This window comes from Puntigrus tetrazona, chromosome 20, assembly GCF_018831695.1.
Source record: "Puntigrus tetrazona isolate hp1 chromosome 20, ASM1883169v1, whole genome shotgun sequence".
Taxonomy (NCBI): domain Eukaryota; kingdom Metazoa; phylum Chordata; class Actinopteri; order Cypriniformes; family Cyprinidae; genus Puntigrus; species Puntigrus tetrazona.
The window spans coordinates 11,460,963-11,480,137 of record NC_056718.1 but is presented as its reverse complement, the minus strand read 5'-3'; the positions used below and the strand labels follow the sequence as shown (position 1 = coordinate 11,480,137).

General features: G+C 36.8%; 1 protein-coding gene across 7 annotated transcripts in view; it reads right to left on the bottom strand.

Annotated features, from left to right (window-relative positions):
• Positions 1-19,175, bottom strand: part of lnx1 (ligand of numb-protein X 1) — a 36,855-nt gene that overhangs the window by 3,342 nt on the left and 14,338 nt on the right. For 3 of the 7 annotated variants that reach the window (XM_043219934.1, XM_043219940.1, XM_043219938.1), the window contains 7 exons: positions 10,973-11,226; positions 9,236-9,391; positions 7,104-7,312; positions 6,036-6,425; positions 2,846-2,980; positions 816-993; positions 1-49 (listed from right to left, as the gene is read on the bottom strand). The exon at positions 1-49 is cut by the window's left edge and continues 210 nt beyond it. In XM_043219934.1, coding sequence (XP_043075869.1) covers positions 1-49; positions 816-993; positions 2,846-2,980; positions 6,036-6,425; positions 7,104-7,312; positions 9,236-9,391; positions 10,973-11,226 — 1,371 coding nt within the window. The remainder of the gene's footprint in view (positions 50-815; positions 994-2,845; positions 2,981-6,035; positions 6,426-7,103; positions 7,313-9,235; positions 9,392-10,972; positions 11,227-19,175) is intronic. The other 4 variants (XM_043219935.1, XM_043219939.1, XM_043219936.1 and 1 more) reach the window with 3 other exon arrangements.

Here is a 19,175-nt window from a genome sequence, read left to right as displayed (position 1 = left end):
CGAGTAACTCCCGTCAGGTCAACCCCATTCACATTCAGAAGGATGTCACCTACAAGACGGGATCAAGAACAGATCTGTTATAATTATTTCCCCTCAGACTCAGAACTGGAAGAGAGAGGCACACAATGTGGACACATACATTATTTTAATATATTTCTATATGATATATTAAATTATATTATTTTCAGTAAAAATACATGGTTTATTTTTAATAAATTAACTAATAATTCATAAAATACAAGGAAAATACATAAAGAAATAACTAAATTGCTGTATTCCAGCTAAGTTATGAATCATGTTCTATTCTATTCTATATTCAATGCACAGAATGGAAAGAGTAACTAGGAAGCGCTTTCTAAAACCTACTTTCTTCCAAATATCATACCCTTCCGAAATGTCTGTTTCAGTTCAAACACTGGGCTTAACAATCTTTGTACAGCATATAAAGACTCCAAGCTTTGATCTTGCAGCCTTCACAACTTTACACGCCTACATGCATGACACATACGACAAAAATAAAACCGAAAAATTTCCTATACGCTCAATCGGAAGCTGATAATTATGAGTCTGGATGACAGAGACGGATTTAGCAATATGGCAGGTGTACGAGTGGGAGTGTGTCATTTTCTAGTGTTATATATGCATATATTTGCAGAGCTGACGACGGTCATACATATGCAGTAGCAGGTGTGTCTTTGTTTGTGTGTGTGCTTGCATTCAAAAGAAGGAAACATCAGAGGGGCACCTTGGAAACAGGTGTGTGCGGCTTTGTCAGATGTGTCTGATTAGGTAAAACAGACTTTGTGAGGCTTTACCTTTGCGGATTGAACCCTCTTGTCCAACCACTCCATTGGGGTCAACGTTGGTGACATAGACCGGCAGATCCCATCCCCTGCTGCTCATCCCACCCGCAACCGTCATGCCGAGAGAATCGTGCGGCTCCTTCAACAGAGTCACCGTCTTCTCGTAACATGCAGGCTTTTGGCACGAATCCTGAAATGGTGGGAAAGGAAACGAGAAAGAAGACTTCACTAAAGTTTCAGAGCAATTTTATGATGTTTGTTAGCCTATCTGCTGCATTCACACTTCCCTGATGCCACAGAAAAGAATAATATCTGAACACATGATTGCCCCAAGCATGTGTGTGTGTGTGTGTGTGTGTGTGTGTGCTTGTGTGTTTGTAATAAATGGTGAGCTTGCAGGACGCTGCGTTATTGCTGACCGCAGCCAGATTTTGCTTTGGATTCACTCCAAAAACAACAAACACAGTCACTAAGTCCTAACTTAATAAAAAGCGTTATTAAAGTTCAATAAAAGGGCTGTTTATATTTAGTCTGAGCCTCTGGCTACAGAAAAATCAGATCTGGAGTTAGTGTGTCGGCTTATCGCTGGAGAGACTGACTGTGTGAGTGTGAGTGTGTGTGTGTGTGTGTGTGTGTGTGTTAGGCTGTGTCTAATTCAGAGGAGTGAAAAGCCTCTGACAATATGCTGCCAGAATGTTTCCACCTCTCCAAGTGTGTAAAAGAAAATCACCGAAAGTGATTGAAAGAAAGGGAGGGGAAGAGAGATAATGTTAGAGTTTGGTTTGCTCTGGTCTGGTTTTATAGGGCCTTTTGAAAAACAAAAAGAAATTCCATCATAGAGAGGACCCCTGCAGATCCTCATTACTGTGTGTCTAGGTCAATAAGTCTCTTTTCTTGTCGAGGTTAGATCAGGTTAGACCAAAAAAAGGTGATGCCTTACTTAATTCCTTTATGTACAATGCATTATATGCGTTATTAAATGGTATAATGCATTATAATTATTCATAATGTGCATTATGTGACAATTAATATATATGTGTAATAATGTATGGACCTTTTTTACATTTTCGGGTTTCTCAGCAGCGCATGTCATCATAGTTGGGTTCACTTAAGGAACAGTATATTGGAAAGTAGCACTAATATATTTTTGCATTTGTATTTTCTCAAATAGCAGAAGAAAATCTTTTTTTTCATGACTTTCAATGCAAGGAATAAAGTTGATTATGGAAGTCAGAACAGAGAACATTGCAAAATTTGTCATCCTTTCCAACAACGCTGCAATAGAAACAACCTTGAATTAGCATAAACCTTTTTTTTTGTAATTTAATGCAAAGGTAATATAATACAAAGAATAGTGTTATAAATGTACACACATTTTTTTAAAAATACAAATATGAATGACTTGCGGATTTATGACGCTGATGACCATTAAACACGTCATCACAGCGAAAAGGGTCCATTAACTGTGGTTCCAATTATTCACAAGAGACATTATAAGGTGTATTAAAAGGCATAATTAATGCATTAAAACTACTTTTATAATGCATTTTAAGTAAAGACTTCGAAGGTGTTTGCCAAAAATAAATAACATTGCAAATTAAAAAGTTCAAAGAACAACAAATTATGACTGTGCCTTTATTTATCATTGACACAAACCAGCAAACCTTCATAAGTTGGTCTGAGGTTGTTTTTTATTCTGCAAGGCAGAGAGAGAAATGACTAACGATGAATTTGACTTTTATTAGAACAAGGGAAGTTGTCAGTGCAGATATTGAGCAGCAGAAAATCCCGTTTAGAAGACGCAGAGAAATCCAGTCTGCCATAGCTGTGTTTCCTCCTGCTGGGTTTTCTTCTGTTAATAGGTTTGGAGACGGCTGTCTCAAAGGAGTGTGTGTGTGTATGTGAGCTGGCTGATTGCTTGATTCTTTGATGTAGAAGTAATAGGCTTTCAGATCTTTTTCCTCAATAAGAGAATGTTTAGTAAAGCGGTGCAGAGGGACGGGAAATAAAGAGTGTGTGCGGCTTATGCTCATGAAACCCACCAGTAAAGTGTGCTCAATATCCACAGGCGAGTAGGGCGGTGGTCCCTCCATGTTCCACGGCGCCTCCTGTAGGATGTCTGGAGTGGGGATGTGAGTCTGGCGGGACACAATGAAGTGGACGCGGTCCTCACTCGCCTGCAGAACATATAGCAGATAGCATTAGTGTCCTGTTTCATGTGATTTTTAAGGTTTTAAGGCCTGTTCACGCCAAAGACAATAACTATGGCGATAACTGTAAAGTCTTAATAATCATTCTAATTCTACGAGAATAGGAATCATACTGCCAACAAAATTCATCCTGCTAGTTTGAGTTAAAGTTTGAGCATTTAATGCAACATATGAAAACTGCAGCATTATGCAGCAGTTTTATGAATGAACTTATCATTATAGCTATCTTTACAGTTATTGTTCTTTTGTTTGGTTTTTTTGTTGGCGCGAAAATGTTTGCTAACCAACTAGAAGGTTCAAGATAACTAGCTTGACAGGGAGCATTTTAGAGAGCATTTGATTGGACAAAAACCGATCAATATTTCTATAAACAATAAAAACAATAAGTAAAGACTTAAATCTGAATGGGAATTAAATTCTCCTTTTTTAAAATCTAATACTATGATTTTCTATATGTATTATTTCCTGATATTATTGTATTATTATATGAAAATACGTAGCAGCATTTATATTGTAGAATTGGGCTAAAAGCCAACACACTCCAATTTTGATTTCATGGGGCCTTTGGCATTATGGCAGCTGAAAGTTGGCTTAGCATTATCTGTCTACTGCACAAACCTTTCGAACTCCACAGCAGAGCAAACAGAGGACAACAACTTCCCTGAGGAGTGAGCAGTTCAAAAACTGAATTTAAAATTTAAAATAGTTTGTTCGTACCCTAGAGAGTGTGTGTGCAATGTCTCATTACTCTCTGGACGTCTAGCAAGCACAATTACCAGATGTTGAGATGACTGCCAATGCCCTACAGCTTCAGCTCAGTGTGAACGTGTGATTATATCTCAGAAGTGTGTACTTATTAAAGAAAAACTAATATATATGGAGATTTGGGATCCATTCTGTAGTCTGTGTGTATATGTAAGCTGAAGGAGGGCACAGGCTCTAGTTTTTCCCTCTTTGATTTATTTTTCATCCATTTCTGCCGTTCCATCTGAGTGCATCACCGCTTCTTCTTCATTAACCCTTTATTTTGACAACCCTGTAGCTGTGTTGCTCTCAAGTGCACACTTCCTCCGAGAGCCCATGGAATTCTTGGGAGTTCAGTGCTTTGTCGCTGCCTCTTAAATGAGTGGGCTTAGCTTGTTATCGGCCTAATTGGACTAATTTAATCAGTTTCCTGCCAGCAGTTAATCTATGTCAGAAACTCCTGCTGTGAGCGGCCATCTTGTCTCCTTCGAGACCAATCTGAACCAGACAGGAAGCAACAAGCTGAATAACAACATTTGGAAACACCAACCACACTGAAATACATATCAAATAACGCACTCACCAATCTCTTACACACTCTTATATCATTACGACACACTTCTCACCGCCGAGATGAAACCACAATCAAATAAACTGCCTCAAACCTTATGTAAGCGCTGCATCTTTTGCAGTGCTGCTCAAGGAACACAACAGGTTTTATTTAAAACCATAACATTTGGTTTTGGGGAACTTGGTCTAATCCTGGGTTGAAGTGTAATTATTACCATTTATTCACTGAATTAGACGACACAGGTTAGGATTAGATGGCTTTGTAAACATTCATTCTTTGAAATGCTGAAAAGGCATAGCAATAAATGTGGTTAATTATTTAGCACGACTTCAATAATTTTAGGCTTTATAAATGTCAAGCCATTAGTGAAGCACTGGGGGGTTGTGATAAATTATAAAATAGGGTTATGATCGATTATGAAATAGTATCCCATAAGGATACAGTGCAAGATAAAAATGGCTGCCAGACCCTATAAAACTTTAGTTTTTTTTAAGGTGCTCAAGTTTCAGATAAGACATCACCTCTACAATCCAGTGTTTGTAAGATAGTGACCTTGCTTTATTCCAGCTGAGAAAAACCAGGCATCTAGCCAGTAATGAGGAAAAGCCAATGATTTCTACCTGATTAGCTGATAAGTGAATGGAAGTCAAGGGATTATGGTCCATAATCATCATATATATATGAAAATGTTTTAAAGATTCTATCCAAAACTTTTTTATCTGGAACATCCACAGAATAAAAGACTTGGGTCTGCTTGTTCTAAACCAAATCTGTCTTTCTTCTTTTTTCCCTTTATTGTTGGTTTTGTTTTGTGAACAGGCGTCCTGTGAATAATGTGTGCACAAAACCTGTTGGTGAAATCAGCTTTGGCAGTTTGGTTGTAGCATAGCTGGAAAAGCTCCCCATTGATGCTGTGAGTGAACACAGCCATAAAAGTAATGATTTGATTACTTGTTGTGGAAAAATAGGTTTGTACAGACAAAAGAGGCTAAAGAATAAAGCACCTCTCACAATCTGAGAGGATAAAGAAAGAAGAAAAATTATTCTCTCACTATCGCACACCTCTTTAAAAGACATTTAAAAGGGTTTTAACTGCATTTTGGTGATGCAATTTCATTGCAATTCAAGGTTTACTGCATGAACATGGCTATTGTCAGCCAGCCTGTATTTTGCATCAAAGCAAACAAAATCCATGTTGTCAGGTGGACTATATTTTGCTTGAACAGACTGCATTTCATTTATTTCATTTTCATTCAGGTACGCACAATTTTTAGGACTGACTTTTTCTAAATAGTTCTGATGCATATTTATGCTTTCGATTTGTGAAATTGTCAGCGTTTCATCAGTTATCCATACACCTTAAAGGGATAGTTCCAAAAATTAAACTTCTGTCATTAATTACTCCTTTAAGTCCCCTTTAAGTCCTTTAATCATTTTTGGAACACAAATTAACAAATTTATTGTTTAATACACAAATTATTAAGGTTGTACCACTGAAGTCACATGGACTGGTTTAACAAGCTGCACTGCCTTTCTGGGCCTTCAACATGTCACATGCATTGTTAGTGGTCAGAAAGCTCTTGGATTTCATCAAAAATGATGAACTTACAGGTTTGGAATGACATGAGGATGAGTAATTAATCACAGCATCTTTGTCGCAAACTATCTATTTAATACTCGCATAACCTCTCCCATAATGCTGCTCACCTGAATGAGCAACGCTGCATGCTCAGGGGCGCCATATCTCAGGTCATGGCCATTGATCGCCAGCACACGGTCGTCTACCCTTAGCCTCCCGTCGCGGGCGGCCAGCCCTCCCTCCAGCAGGTGGAAGATAAAGACGCCATGTTCGTCAGGCCTGCGCACCAGCTTGATACCCAGCTGTTCGTCTGGAGCCCTCTTAACGAGGACCACATGCAGGCTGTCGTCCCGGATGGTGGGGGTGTGGGTGGGGAAGGCCTCGGTGGGAGAGTGATGATGGGAACGGTAGCGGTGGCGCTGCTCTCGCAGTACAGTCAACCGCAGCAGTGTGCAGGGCTGCTTCAGAGCCGCCACAGCATAACAGTGAGGCACGTTACTGATGTCTATACCATTCACCTGATGAGAGAAATTAAGATGTAAGATTTTTGAATTGCGTTTGAATAGCAATGCCAATGTCGTGGGTTCAGTTCGGAGGTAACTGTCATTTGCTACTTTAAATGTTCTTTAAAGTAGGATGCATTTTGATTGGTTGTCAAACAATATTTGGCTTTCAGCAGTTCTAAAGGTTTGGAAAAAGACAAATGAGCTGCAAATGTGTGGATTTTTTTTTTTTAAATTTGATTAATTAGTACTATCAGCTTTCTAATTTCTAGGTATGCACAATGTATTGGTACCATTTTAGTTGATCTGCTGATTTTATTTTTTATAATTTTATTTACTTCCATTCAAGTGAACAAAAATCTTTTATATTTACAATTGCTTTTACAAATTGTATATAAAACACTAAAAATAAAAAAAAAACACTGTTCAAATCTGCAAATCTGATAATAAATATTTGTAAAAAAAAAAAAAAACCCAAAACATTAAAATACTTATACATGAAAAGAAGTCCATTACACAAATTTTATTTAAAAGAAAAACAAATCTGATTCTGTCTGGCTACATGCAGAATCCTCACACACTTTCCCTCTGAACAACAGATGGTGAAGCCCATGACAACATGTGCTATCAAAACCAGGACGATTCACTCCTACTGTACAATGACGTAACATCAGATCTAGCGCACATACGCACCTTGAGGATCATATCTCCAGGTAGCAGTCTTCCATCGCGAGCGATGACGCCCTCTCTGTAGATGTCCTGAATGAGGATTCGAACCAAAGGCGTCTCATTGCCCCCTACAATGCTGATAGCCAGTGGTTCACAAGGATCTGCCCTGGTGATCTTAATACTAGTGACCTCACCATCAGGGATTAGATGATGCAGCTGAGGTAATGCAAATACTGAGAGAGAGAGAGAGAGAGAGAGAGAAAGAGAGCATTTGTAATCAGTGAACTCCCACATGATCATCACTTTCTGTGCTACACAAACAGGGCATGTGTCCAGATCAAAGCAGAGCCAAACATTACTTCAAGCCTTAAAAAAGCATTACAGTGATCCGTCAGAGGAAGCAAGGAGGGCCGAGACTTCCCGAAAATGTATTCAAGTTGAATTGAATCATATCGGTGATTGATTTAACATTTGTTTCAGTCATTTTAACCACTAATTTCCTCAAATACACTACCAGTCAAAAATCTGGGGTCAGTCAGAAAAAAATTTAAATACAATGCAATAAATCGATTAAAAGTGACAGTAAAATAATTTTTGATGTTACAAAATATTTTCATTTTTTTTTAAATTCTGTTCGCTAAATAATCTGTTAAAAAGTATCGCCACAAAAAGAGGGCAGTACAACAATGTTTCTTAAGCAAGTGTTTCTTATTTGAATAATTTCTAAAGGATCATGTGTCACTGATAACTGGAATTATACCTGCAGAAAATTCAGCTTTGACCAATGAATTGTATTTTAAAATATATACATTACTAATATATTAAAATACAAACTTTTTTTTTTAGATTGTATTTGATTTGATTGGATTTGTTATCAAATAAATGCACCGCTGTTGAGCAAAAAAGACTGAAAAACATAAAATAGTCATAGAGACTCAAAGCCTTTGAGCAGTATAAATATATAGATATTGTATTTTTTCTCATCCAAAAGTTAAATTGTCACTACATGACAAAGAGAAGGAAACTGACCAGTCGGAATTGATCTTCATTCGCTCAAAAGGCCATAATTATTAGAGGTAACCAATCAGCTTTGAGTATCATTTGTGTCACCAAACCTGCTTGCGATTAAGTACAATCAAATTGAATCCAACTACTGATGAAATCAAAATGACTGAAGGAGCCATATGCGGCTATAGAGCTAGTGTTACATCAGGCACTTCTGAAAAACGTTCATACTGTAAATTTGTTCATAATATGTGCTATCCATTTCTATTTGTTCTGGGTGAAAGATTCGTACTGCACCTGTGCCTGAACAGACTGTAAACTACAGCCAGATTCGGTAACAATCTCTGTGATTTGTCTCCCCTTATCTTTATCCATCCCTTCTTTCTCCATTACACACACACACACACACCCTCTCTCATTTCCGCCTGTTCTCCACAATCTGCAGTTTCTCTTTTTCAAAGTCAATATTTTCCTCTCATCTCCTCTGATTGCTTGCAGGGAGAGAGAAAGTGAAGCTCATTACTACCGCAACCAGGGTGTTACATAACGAACACACACACACACACACACGCACGCTCATCAGTATTTTCCTCACTCATTTTCTATCTCCCAAGCACACCTTTTCTCTTTTGTTTTCATTCAGAAAGTAACCCTCTCACTCAGCGTTCATCTGTCCAGTCCCTCTGTCCCGACACACTGCTTCATTTCCTCCCTGTCTCTCTCTGACAAGTCTCCTCGGGCTCCATCTGCATTATTAAAGGACCATATGCTACTGCGGGGCTGAGCGGACCCAAACCAGACTGTCACCTTCTGACACACTCCCTTCCTCCTTTTATTATCCATTGATATTGGTTCAGAATGCTATTTAATTATATTCATAGGACAGTTCATGTTTGATGAGTTGCTTTGCAATAATGCTTTAGAACAGCACAGTTACACTATATAGTTACCAATTATAAACATGTTTACTACAATACATGCTAATGCCAAAACAGGGCCTCTAATGAAACAACTTGGTTTGTTGGACTTAACTGGTTTAATTTGGACTAGCTGGTCTCTTTGCCAGTTCAAGTTAGCTGGTCAAGCATCTGGATGCCAGCTTGACCAGTTGACAAATGCCCGAATACAACACTTGCAAGACCCACACTCACCCTCCGGTGGTATGTTGGCGTTTCTGAGGTTGTCTCGCTCCTCTGTGGTCTCATTGGCCACTGCTGTCCCACTCTTGGTCCTCCTCAGGACACTAAAGGCTCGATTCAGGCGGCGAAAAGAGCGACTACGCACAGACGTTCTGTCAAAGTTGCGATCTGTGAATGAATGTGAGAAGGGACTGAGTGAGGAAGGAGGAGAAAGAAATTTTCCTACTAAACATGCCTGGACTTGTCCCTCTTCTGCTGTCATCCACTTCCAGCCAATCAGAACTGAGTCGGCACACAGTAGCCAATCAAACTGTCTTTTTTTTTTGAGCATCATAATGCATTGCACCTGCAGGCCAAGCGATGAACATCTGAAGTAAGCAGCACCTGCTGGTTCTTTATTGTGGACACTGCAGTAAGATCATAACTTCTTCAGGTCAGACCTGAATCAGCACAGAACAGTGTAGGACACTTTTTTCTGCATGTCTGTGTAACTTAAGTCATCACATATGAACGTATCAAACAAAAATAAAGTTATATTATGTACAAACCTTTATCATTTCGGAATGTTCGAACACCCTCCGGGTTGTATTACAAACTAATGATCCAGTAATTTTATGTTCCTGAAGTTAGTCAATGTTGCTAAAGGAAGTTATTAGAAGTTGAGAGTCTGTGTCAAAGGTTGCTGAGTCTGTAAAGGTTAAAACCCTTTTTCTGTCTCATTTCTACTCTTTCATTCTTTCTGTCCTGATGGACAAAGTTCTGACAGAAGCATTGGCTGGATTGGAGGTAGACAGCTTGTTCAGCTGCAGTGTCACACTGTTTCCAGTCCCAAAGCCAGAATTGCTGGTGCAGCAGCATTTATTGTCCCCATTCTCCAGGCTTCATGTTTCGAGGGGACGTCAGACAATGAAACACATCTGAACTACTTTGTGGAGGTCAAGAACGGGCCTCATAAAGTATTTATAAGGCATATTTGAACTCTTTCTCTATATCTTCCTCTTTGTTTCTTTGTGTCTCAGCTGAGCCTTTTTAGACATGCCGTTTAAAATTATATAAATGGTGCAGAGGGCTACTTCAAACAATTGAAATTAGTCAGATTAACTCTCTCAGAGAGCATGAAGGAGATTAATATATTTAAAGACGCACACATGCAGTATATATTTATAAGCATTATATAAACATATAGCATATAGCATATAAACATATATATTTCTACAATATAGACATACATGTGTGTATAGAGACAAAAAAAGACTAAATCTAGACTAAATATATATTTTTAGTTTATTATATATAAAATAATTATTAAATTAATAAAAAATATATAAAATAATAAAAATGCTACTTAACATTAAATTTGTGATTTATATTAAATATGAATCAAATATACATATAAATATTATTGTATTATGTAAAATAATTATAAGTATATGTAAAATATAGTGTGTTTGTGAAATTGTGTGTGTGTGTGTGTGTGTGTGATAGTCCACAAGCAAAAATCTAAAAATAGATTAGATTACATTATTATAATTACCTAATTATATTACCTGATTTACATAATTATCTGATTCATATAATAACCTGATTAGGTTATCTTAAATGTGTAATGTAATGAATTACGTTACCAACTACTACATTTTTGTCATATAATCCTGAAACCAGAATACAATTTTTAAGTAATCCACCCAGCTCTGTGTGCATAAATGCGTGTATACATATTTAGGAAAAAAGCATAATGTGTGCACTCACACTCACTCTTCCTTGAACCACTGCGTGCTGCCAGGCTGGTGGTGCTCCCAGATTGGCTGTTATCTTCCACACTGGGCTCATAGGCGGGGTTAACCAGGCCAGGCTCATCTGATAGGAGGGCGATAGCAGAGGAGGGGCATCCCTCCCCGGGCAGAGCTGCCACAGTGAGCTCTGAGGTGCTGTCTGTGCAGTCTTCCTCCTGAGAGCGCCGCTTTCTCTCTGCAGAGAGCCCATAGTGTGACGCTCCTTTACACCTGTGAGAACGCACACACACACACACATCGACAACTAGGTCAGCAAGATACATTACCATACAATGAACGTGCCATCACCTACTGTATGTGCCAATTAGGAAAGCAAAGTCACGTAGAGGAGACTGAATAATTATATGGTTTCAAGAGGGTGTATTTGGACTTGAACTCGATCTGCGCTCTGGTGCAGCTGATACATTATGCTGCACTTTTGCAGAGCAGAACAACAAACAAATACGTTTCGCCCCAGGAAGCATAGGAAACCAACACAAAGACTAGAATACAAAATGCCTTACTTTTGAAATGAGATTTGTTACCTTACAAAACTGATAATGTGTTAAAGCTATCTTCAGGCAGACGCTAGTGTAGATTACATATGAACACATAGAGGCTTCAATATATACTCATGATGTCAAATCTCTATAATGAATCCTTGAGCTTTACTGTCCTGTCTGGTGATAAGCAATCTGCCCTTATATGCCCTTGATTTGCACTCAGTGAAAACATATAGAAACGTCTGTGCAATGTAATGCAATTACATTCAGACTAAATATACTATATTTGAAGTTTTGGACCAATGAGGTTTCAGCATGGATGGGGCTACCAGAGATAGGTAGATAGATAGATAGATAGATAGATAGATAGAAACATACATACATATACATGCGTATATACGTAAATACTTCCCAGTGGCACACTTGTGATTGTTGGGTAAAAGTTGTATACTAACAAGAAAACAATAAAATCATCTCAAACAATTGCAAAGTGAATGATGACACCCTTGTGGCGGCTGTTGGAGCTCTCTCTCTCTCTCTTTCTCTCTCTCTCTCTCTCTCTCTCTCTCTCTCTCTCTCTAAGGGCATGCTGTGATAAATCAATGGGCGGACACATACAGGCAAAAAGATGTGTACAGCATGAGGAGAAATGCCATGCCTTGGGGACCTGGTTTAAAATAAAGCATTTTGTCTCAGTATTCATGCCTGTCTTCACCCTCACAGACGCCATAAGAGAGAGAAAGCTAGAAAAGGTATGTGTGGCAGAGAGCTTGACACTGGCCGTACATCTCACTTACTGCTGACCACTGATTGGAGTGCCTCAGGTGTGCAAACTTAATAACCGGCCTAAAAGAACAACGGCTGCTTTCAATCAGGTTCTGATACAGTGCTGATGAAAGATCTCAGTTCCTGCCTCACGCTGGTCAATTGACAGCGTGTCAAGATAAAATTGTGGCTTAGGAGTTATATATGATGACAACTACAACTCTTACATAACCCAGACAGACAGACAGATAGGTATTTTACAGCTAAATGGTAATAACTGTACAGTAAATGAAAGGCGCTCTTGGCCTCTTCTGTGGCTATCAAAAGCAATTAGCGTGATTACCTGAGAGGGAAACTTCATCTCCTTATATTATGTAACACAGGGGCTCCATGGAGACCAACCAGTGGTCAGCTGAGTTAGGACAGCGTTAGTTCAGTTCAGGATCTTTCCCCTTGATTTAAGTCTGTCAGTCTAAAATGCTTACATCATTCATAAAGTTGCGAGGACAAGTCTCCTAAGTGAGTTGCATAGCTAATAAAGCCAAGCTTTACTCTTTTCTTAGAGGAGAGAGAGGAAAAGTACATGGCAGGTTTCATTTTTTGTGTTCGGCACCATTACAAATACTTGCCTGGTAAAGGCAAAAACAAAATAAAATAAAACAAAATGCAAAACAAAACAACACATTTTACTTAAATGCTTAAGACTGAACCATTTTTTTTCTGAAAAATGGTAGAAATTAAAGTGTTAGAAAGGGTTAGTAAAATGTAAATTAGCCTATGATTTATGCACCCTTACTGCATTCTAGGTTTTTTATTACTTTCTTCTTTTGAATGAATCCAATAAGATTTATATAAAAAATTGCCCTAGCTCTTCCAAGTTTTTTAATGGCAGAAGTCAGTGTTTCTGTTCAATAGTCTAAAAGAAATGCAATTCGTCTGAAAGAAAAAAATCATATTCACCTAGGATGCCTTGAGGGTGAGTAAATTATGAGCTGATTTTCAGTTTTGGGTGAATTAACCCTTCAAGTGTAATGGTGTAAAAAAATATTAAGAATGTACTTTTTTTGCTGTGTCGATTTAAGCATTTAATGGAGAACAAGAGAAATCCTCACCAAACAGTCCTCAGGAATCTTTTAACACGTTAGAAAACTATACTATCTGTGTTAATGTAATAATATTACTACATATCTTACAGTGCTTTGCCGTGTGCATATGTGTGCAGAGAAAAAGAGATGCGACACAAAGGTCTTCCTTCGTTAATGGGCTTAGGCAGATGTTAATTAAAACAGGTTTTCTTGCTAGAGATAAAGCAGCAGTCTGTGGTCTGAAGTCAGAAGCTGTCTCTTTGTCCTGACAGACTCACGCATAAACCATGCAGCCACAAAAAACAGCAATTCAGAGGTTATTGTTTAATCCAACCATCCAGTTATATGAATGATGGCGTGTGCCAGTCACCTTGCACCCAATTTTCTCTTTCATTTTTATTCTTTCGCGCACATACGCAGCCATATGGACGGGCAGCAGGACACAGAGCAACAGAGAGAGAGAGATTAACAACTCTCATGCACTTTTCCATCTCTCTCTCCCCACGTTCCAAACGTTTCAATCGCTCACTTCCCTCTATCTCTCAATCTTCCCCGGACCCCGACCCCCAACTTCCTTTTCTCATGCATCCTTTTGCCTTAAGCTTTAATTCTTTTGGAGTTTTCTACAGTACATCCAAAAATGATCATTATTTTTATAGTCATCATCTACTCATCCTCGGGATTTTCAAACCTGAATGCTCTTATTATGCATATAATTGAGTGAGTGAGTGAATGAATGAGAAAAACATGTCATTATCAAGAAATATCAATGCTTTTTGAGTGCCTTGAAACGAAATCATATTTTAGAATCATTTATTTATTATTATGATTTCTGCTGATAATTTGAATTAGATTTAGTTTTTCAAGTTCATGTTTTAGATTTATTCTTTTTAAAAATGTTATTTAGTTTTAGTTATTTAGTTGTATTACTTAGTTATTTAGTTTAGTTATATAATTTAAATTCAACTAACCAAAAAAACCTTCAAAAAAAACAAAAAAACAACTAGTAATATTTGATTTATTTTAGTTTGTTGACTAGATTTTTAGATTCAGTAGTTTAGTTCATTTTAGTTATTTAGAAATTGTATTTGTTCACAGATGCAGTCGACAGATCACATTTTAAAAAAAAAATCTAAAAGCAAACCTTCTTCATTTTACCATGTTTTTATTGCGATTGTGGAGATGTAGGCCACAGCCCGGAGAGACCTCATTATAACCTGACAAAATGAGGGAGAATTATGTGCTCCTCTCCTCTTAATAATAATGAAATTAATCTCCAGAATATTCCACTGGCTACTTACAGCTCGGACACACTAAATCCAGTACACTAAATCTTTGACTACAGACATCACAATACACAATGGTCTGAATCTAAGTCATCAAAACCAGATCGACGTTTCAATCCTCTTTTGAGTGAATGGATTATCCTGAACCTAGCCGAATAACACAGCCCTAAGACTGGGATGTACCAGTCTTAGACACACACACAAACATATTTCCATCAGAGCGAGATGCCAGACTCAATTCCTGAAACTGACCTAAAAAGATCTCAACACACATACACACACACTTAGTGTGCCTGAGAACACATCATGTGCCAGTCATGTTTTCAGTCTATTACTCTAGCAAGACCTATTGTTTTTGACTGATTCTCATCATGAAAGATTTTTTGTCATCTATATATATATATATATATATTTAGTTAGTTACATTTTTAAGTACTTTTATTGGCATGTTAAATGGCAGAAGCATAGTTTCTATTTAATCTTTTTGTATGTGCATGATGATCATGATTTCCGCAGTTTTCTAGCACAAACTATCATGATTCAAAATCATAAAGTTTAAGACATGTTCAACTGATGAAAAATAATTATTTTCTTATCTAGATTCTTTTTTAATGCAGCATTAATTTCTGCCATTATAATTGATTAATTGCTTCTATTCTATTCTATTCTATATTGTATTGCATTATATTATTTAGGGCTGTCAAATTGATTTATGAGGATATATTATAATATATTTTTATAACTATATATAAATACTATATATATTTATATACTATAATATGAATACTTTTATAAATACTATTTTTACACTATCATATACCTTTTGTTTACTTGACAAAACTAAATTTTCGATCTTTTTACTTTCTTTTATGCATTCCTAATTTGTGCATATCTGTATTATATTTATATTTAGAAATACAGAAATAGATAAATACCAGACAAAGACTGGGTTGTTCTTAGATTGTCTAGGAGCCATTAAAACCTAAAAATACTAGTACACTTTGAACTACTATTAATAATTTTAATACTTATTAAGTTAATACTTATTAATTTCATATATATTCATAAATTCATTTATATAATTTCAATATATGACACCCTGGGTGCATTTAAAAAGCATGCCCCATCAGTTGCTCTAACACATCCGTCCTCTGCATTAATACTTAAGGGCATTTCTTTTTAAGGCAAGCAGAGGTATCATAAAAACGTGAGATATTCCATCCCTTCCCCCTGGAATCTCCACTAGCCTGCTAATCCAGACCCAAGCATCAGGATAATCACAGCTCAGTGTACAACTGACACACAGAGAGGAGAGGACAGAAATGTCATCATCATAGCTCACTGCTGAACCACTCAGAAAGAGAGAGAGAGATACTAAATCACGCCATCATCGCACGCAATCAGCACTCTTATAAGTGGCTACACCGGCATACACACACACACACACAAACACTCGCTTACACGCGCACTGCAGCAGTTAAAGAGCCGGAGACTGTAGTTGTCCGACAGACAGCATTGCAACGCAACGCTGCACCAGCACAAAATGCATTTCTGACAAAACTGCAGCACATTCAGTTCCGATTGACATCTGAAATCTCAGAGCGCTGCAGGATATTGTGTGTGTTTCTGCAACCTGCTCAGTATGTTTGATATATTGCAGAGGCTATAAATGTAAAAAATAATATTAGAAAAATATATTAATAACTTTGTGTATTAATATAAGTTAAATTATATTAATTAAAGCAATATATAATATATACATTTTTATATATATACACACATATATATATATATATATATATATATATATATATATATATATATATATATATATATATATACATAAATTACATGCATCAAAATTTGAAAGAATTTTTTTATAACATTTATATAAATATATATATATATATATATATATATATATATATATATATATATATATATATATATATATATATATCTATATGTATTTTCAGAGTAGCTGCAAAATGTCAAAAAGTGAACACTGATTTGCGAGTTAATAGGATCAGAATGCATCAAAATTTGTTTAGTTTAGAGTATAGTAACTATAGTAACTAATTATAGACTACTGATATAGTGTGATAAATTGAGTGATATAATGCAGAGTTCTTGACCTTTCTTTATTGCGTACAACTGTAAAGAAAAATGCATCATGGGAAAGTTGTGCTTGGCCTGTCTGATCTCTTTAATTGCTCTGACATGTTTGACTTGGGAGGCATGCGCACAAATATAAATGCAGTTTAATCAGTCTTTGTGAAGTTTATCAAAGGAGGTGTCTTCCTCCTTATCTGTACTTAATCTGCTGATGGGCTTGAAGATCAGAGCTTCAGTGCAGCAGGAGGAAGGATTAAGGAAAGTAATAATCTTAGGGAGAAAAAGACGGGAAGGAGGAGGGCGAAGGAGACACAAATCTTTTTTTCTTTGGGTCTTTTGGAGTTGTGACGTGTTCACGTCAAGTAATTCATTGTCTGGAGGATTACACACTCATGGCAAATGCTCTGAGAGAACTAGTAAGACCGGAGAAGAGCAGAGACAGATGAATGGCCAAGGAAAACTCATTGGGGGAATTTTTAAAATCCATTTAAAAAAATTTCACAGCATGTTTTTTTTCTTTCCCCTTATCCTGATTTGAACTCTCTAGTTCCTAGTAGAATCAAATGGAGGGCTCCACTTATTTGCAACTGAACAGATTTATCCAACACCTATAAATCAACAGCTTATAAAATGAATACACTATATATATATATATATATATATATATATATATATATATATATATATATATATATTTATATAACAATAAATATATATACACAACTAATTTATATATTTTATATAAAAAAATTATTGGGAAACTGGCCATTATTTATTATTTCAGCGTAATTGATGATCATATTTGATTGATTATTTCCATCAAAATTATATATATATATATATATATATATATATATATATATATATATATATATATATATATATATATATACATATACATTATATATAAACAATATATATATATATATATATATATATATATATATATATACATATATATATATATATATATATATATATATATATATATATATATATATATATATAAACAATTATTAATGTTTCTTTTCAAATTGTTTTAGTTCTAGTTTTAGTTACCGAGAATGACCTTGTTCATTAGTACATCTTGGAATTGGAGTTGCATTGGAATAAAACAAAATAAAAAATACAAATTTCCACAGAAATCTATCTCTAAATCTATCTATCTATCTTTAAATCTATCCCATATAAACAGTGACACAAAAACTACAGCATTAACCAATTCCCTGTGCTGAAACATTATCACGTGACTCACTCAGCCAACACATGATCTCTGAAGGACAGTTATGCAGACCTCCCTTTGCCTCCACCATCTCTCTCTCTCTCTCTCTCTCTCTCTCTCTCTCTCTCTCTCTCTCTCTCACTCTCTACCTTCTTTCTACACCTTCCTCCTCCCACTTCTCTGTTTCCCTTCTTCTCTGTGATGAGAACAGCAGGATGAAGACAGCAGCAGATTTATGTTCATCCCTCTGCCCCCCTCCCCACCCCCAGCTGAGCGACCGCATTGACTTTATTTCTCACATTCTCTCTCTCTCAGTGTGGAACCAGGACAGCGATCTGCTTTAGTTCTCTAATGTGTGCAGGAGATAGCGCTGAAGTGTGTGTTATCTTTGCTCTGAGCGCTTAACATTAAGACCTGTGTGCAGTCTGAAGCGGTAGATACAACTGACCCGCTCTCATTGCAGACTGAGAGCTTGCCCTTTTTGCGTTTGCGTGTTGTTCTGCAAAAACTCAGTCGGAGCCAAGGACAGAACTGACACCCCAGCGGTGCATTTTAAGCATTTTTAAGATGCTTGTCCCCCAGTGAACGTGTGTGCTTGTGTACCGAAGGTTTAAAATATGCATCTATCCTAAGAGCGGAAAAACATCTTGAGAGGAGGTCACTGTCGGTTGAAGTGTATATGTGTAATCTTCTGTTTATTCACACTTTAGCTTCACTTGAGCTGCTCTGCTTGGCCTAGTTTTCCAGATATCTCCACATATGCGGTCCTCTCCGAGTGTGACGACACTAGTTTTTTACACTAGTGCACAAGAGCCCATTCATGCCGAGAGGCCATGTGTTTGTGTCTTTGATAATTATGTTTCAGAATCAAAACGCGTTAAAACGGCCAAACAAAAAAAAATCTAGCAATGCTAGTGTGATTGAGAGCGTAAACGGAGAGACCTGTTCTGATTGGCTGTTTTGTGATTGATTGTGACATGCCACGCCCCATTTCAGGCTCAGTGTGAACTTACATGTAGTCTAACTCGATAGTCTTAAGAAATGAGCTTCATCCAAAATCACATACACCCTTTAGAATATAATGCGTTTGATGAGAAACCTATTTCACAATTATTGAAAAAAAGTTCAAAAAGGTACAAAGCTGTAAGATCAGTACTCTTAAAAAAGGTACAAAAGCTAACATCTTTGTACCTTTTTTAACTCT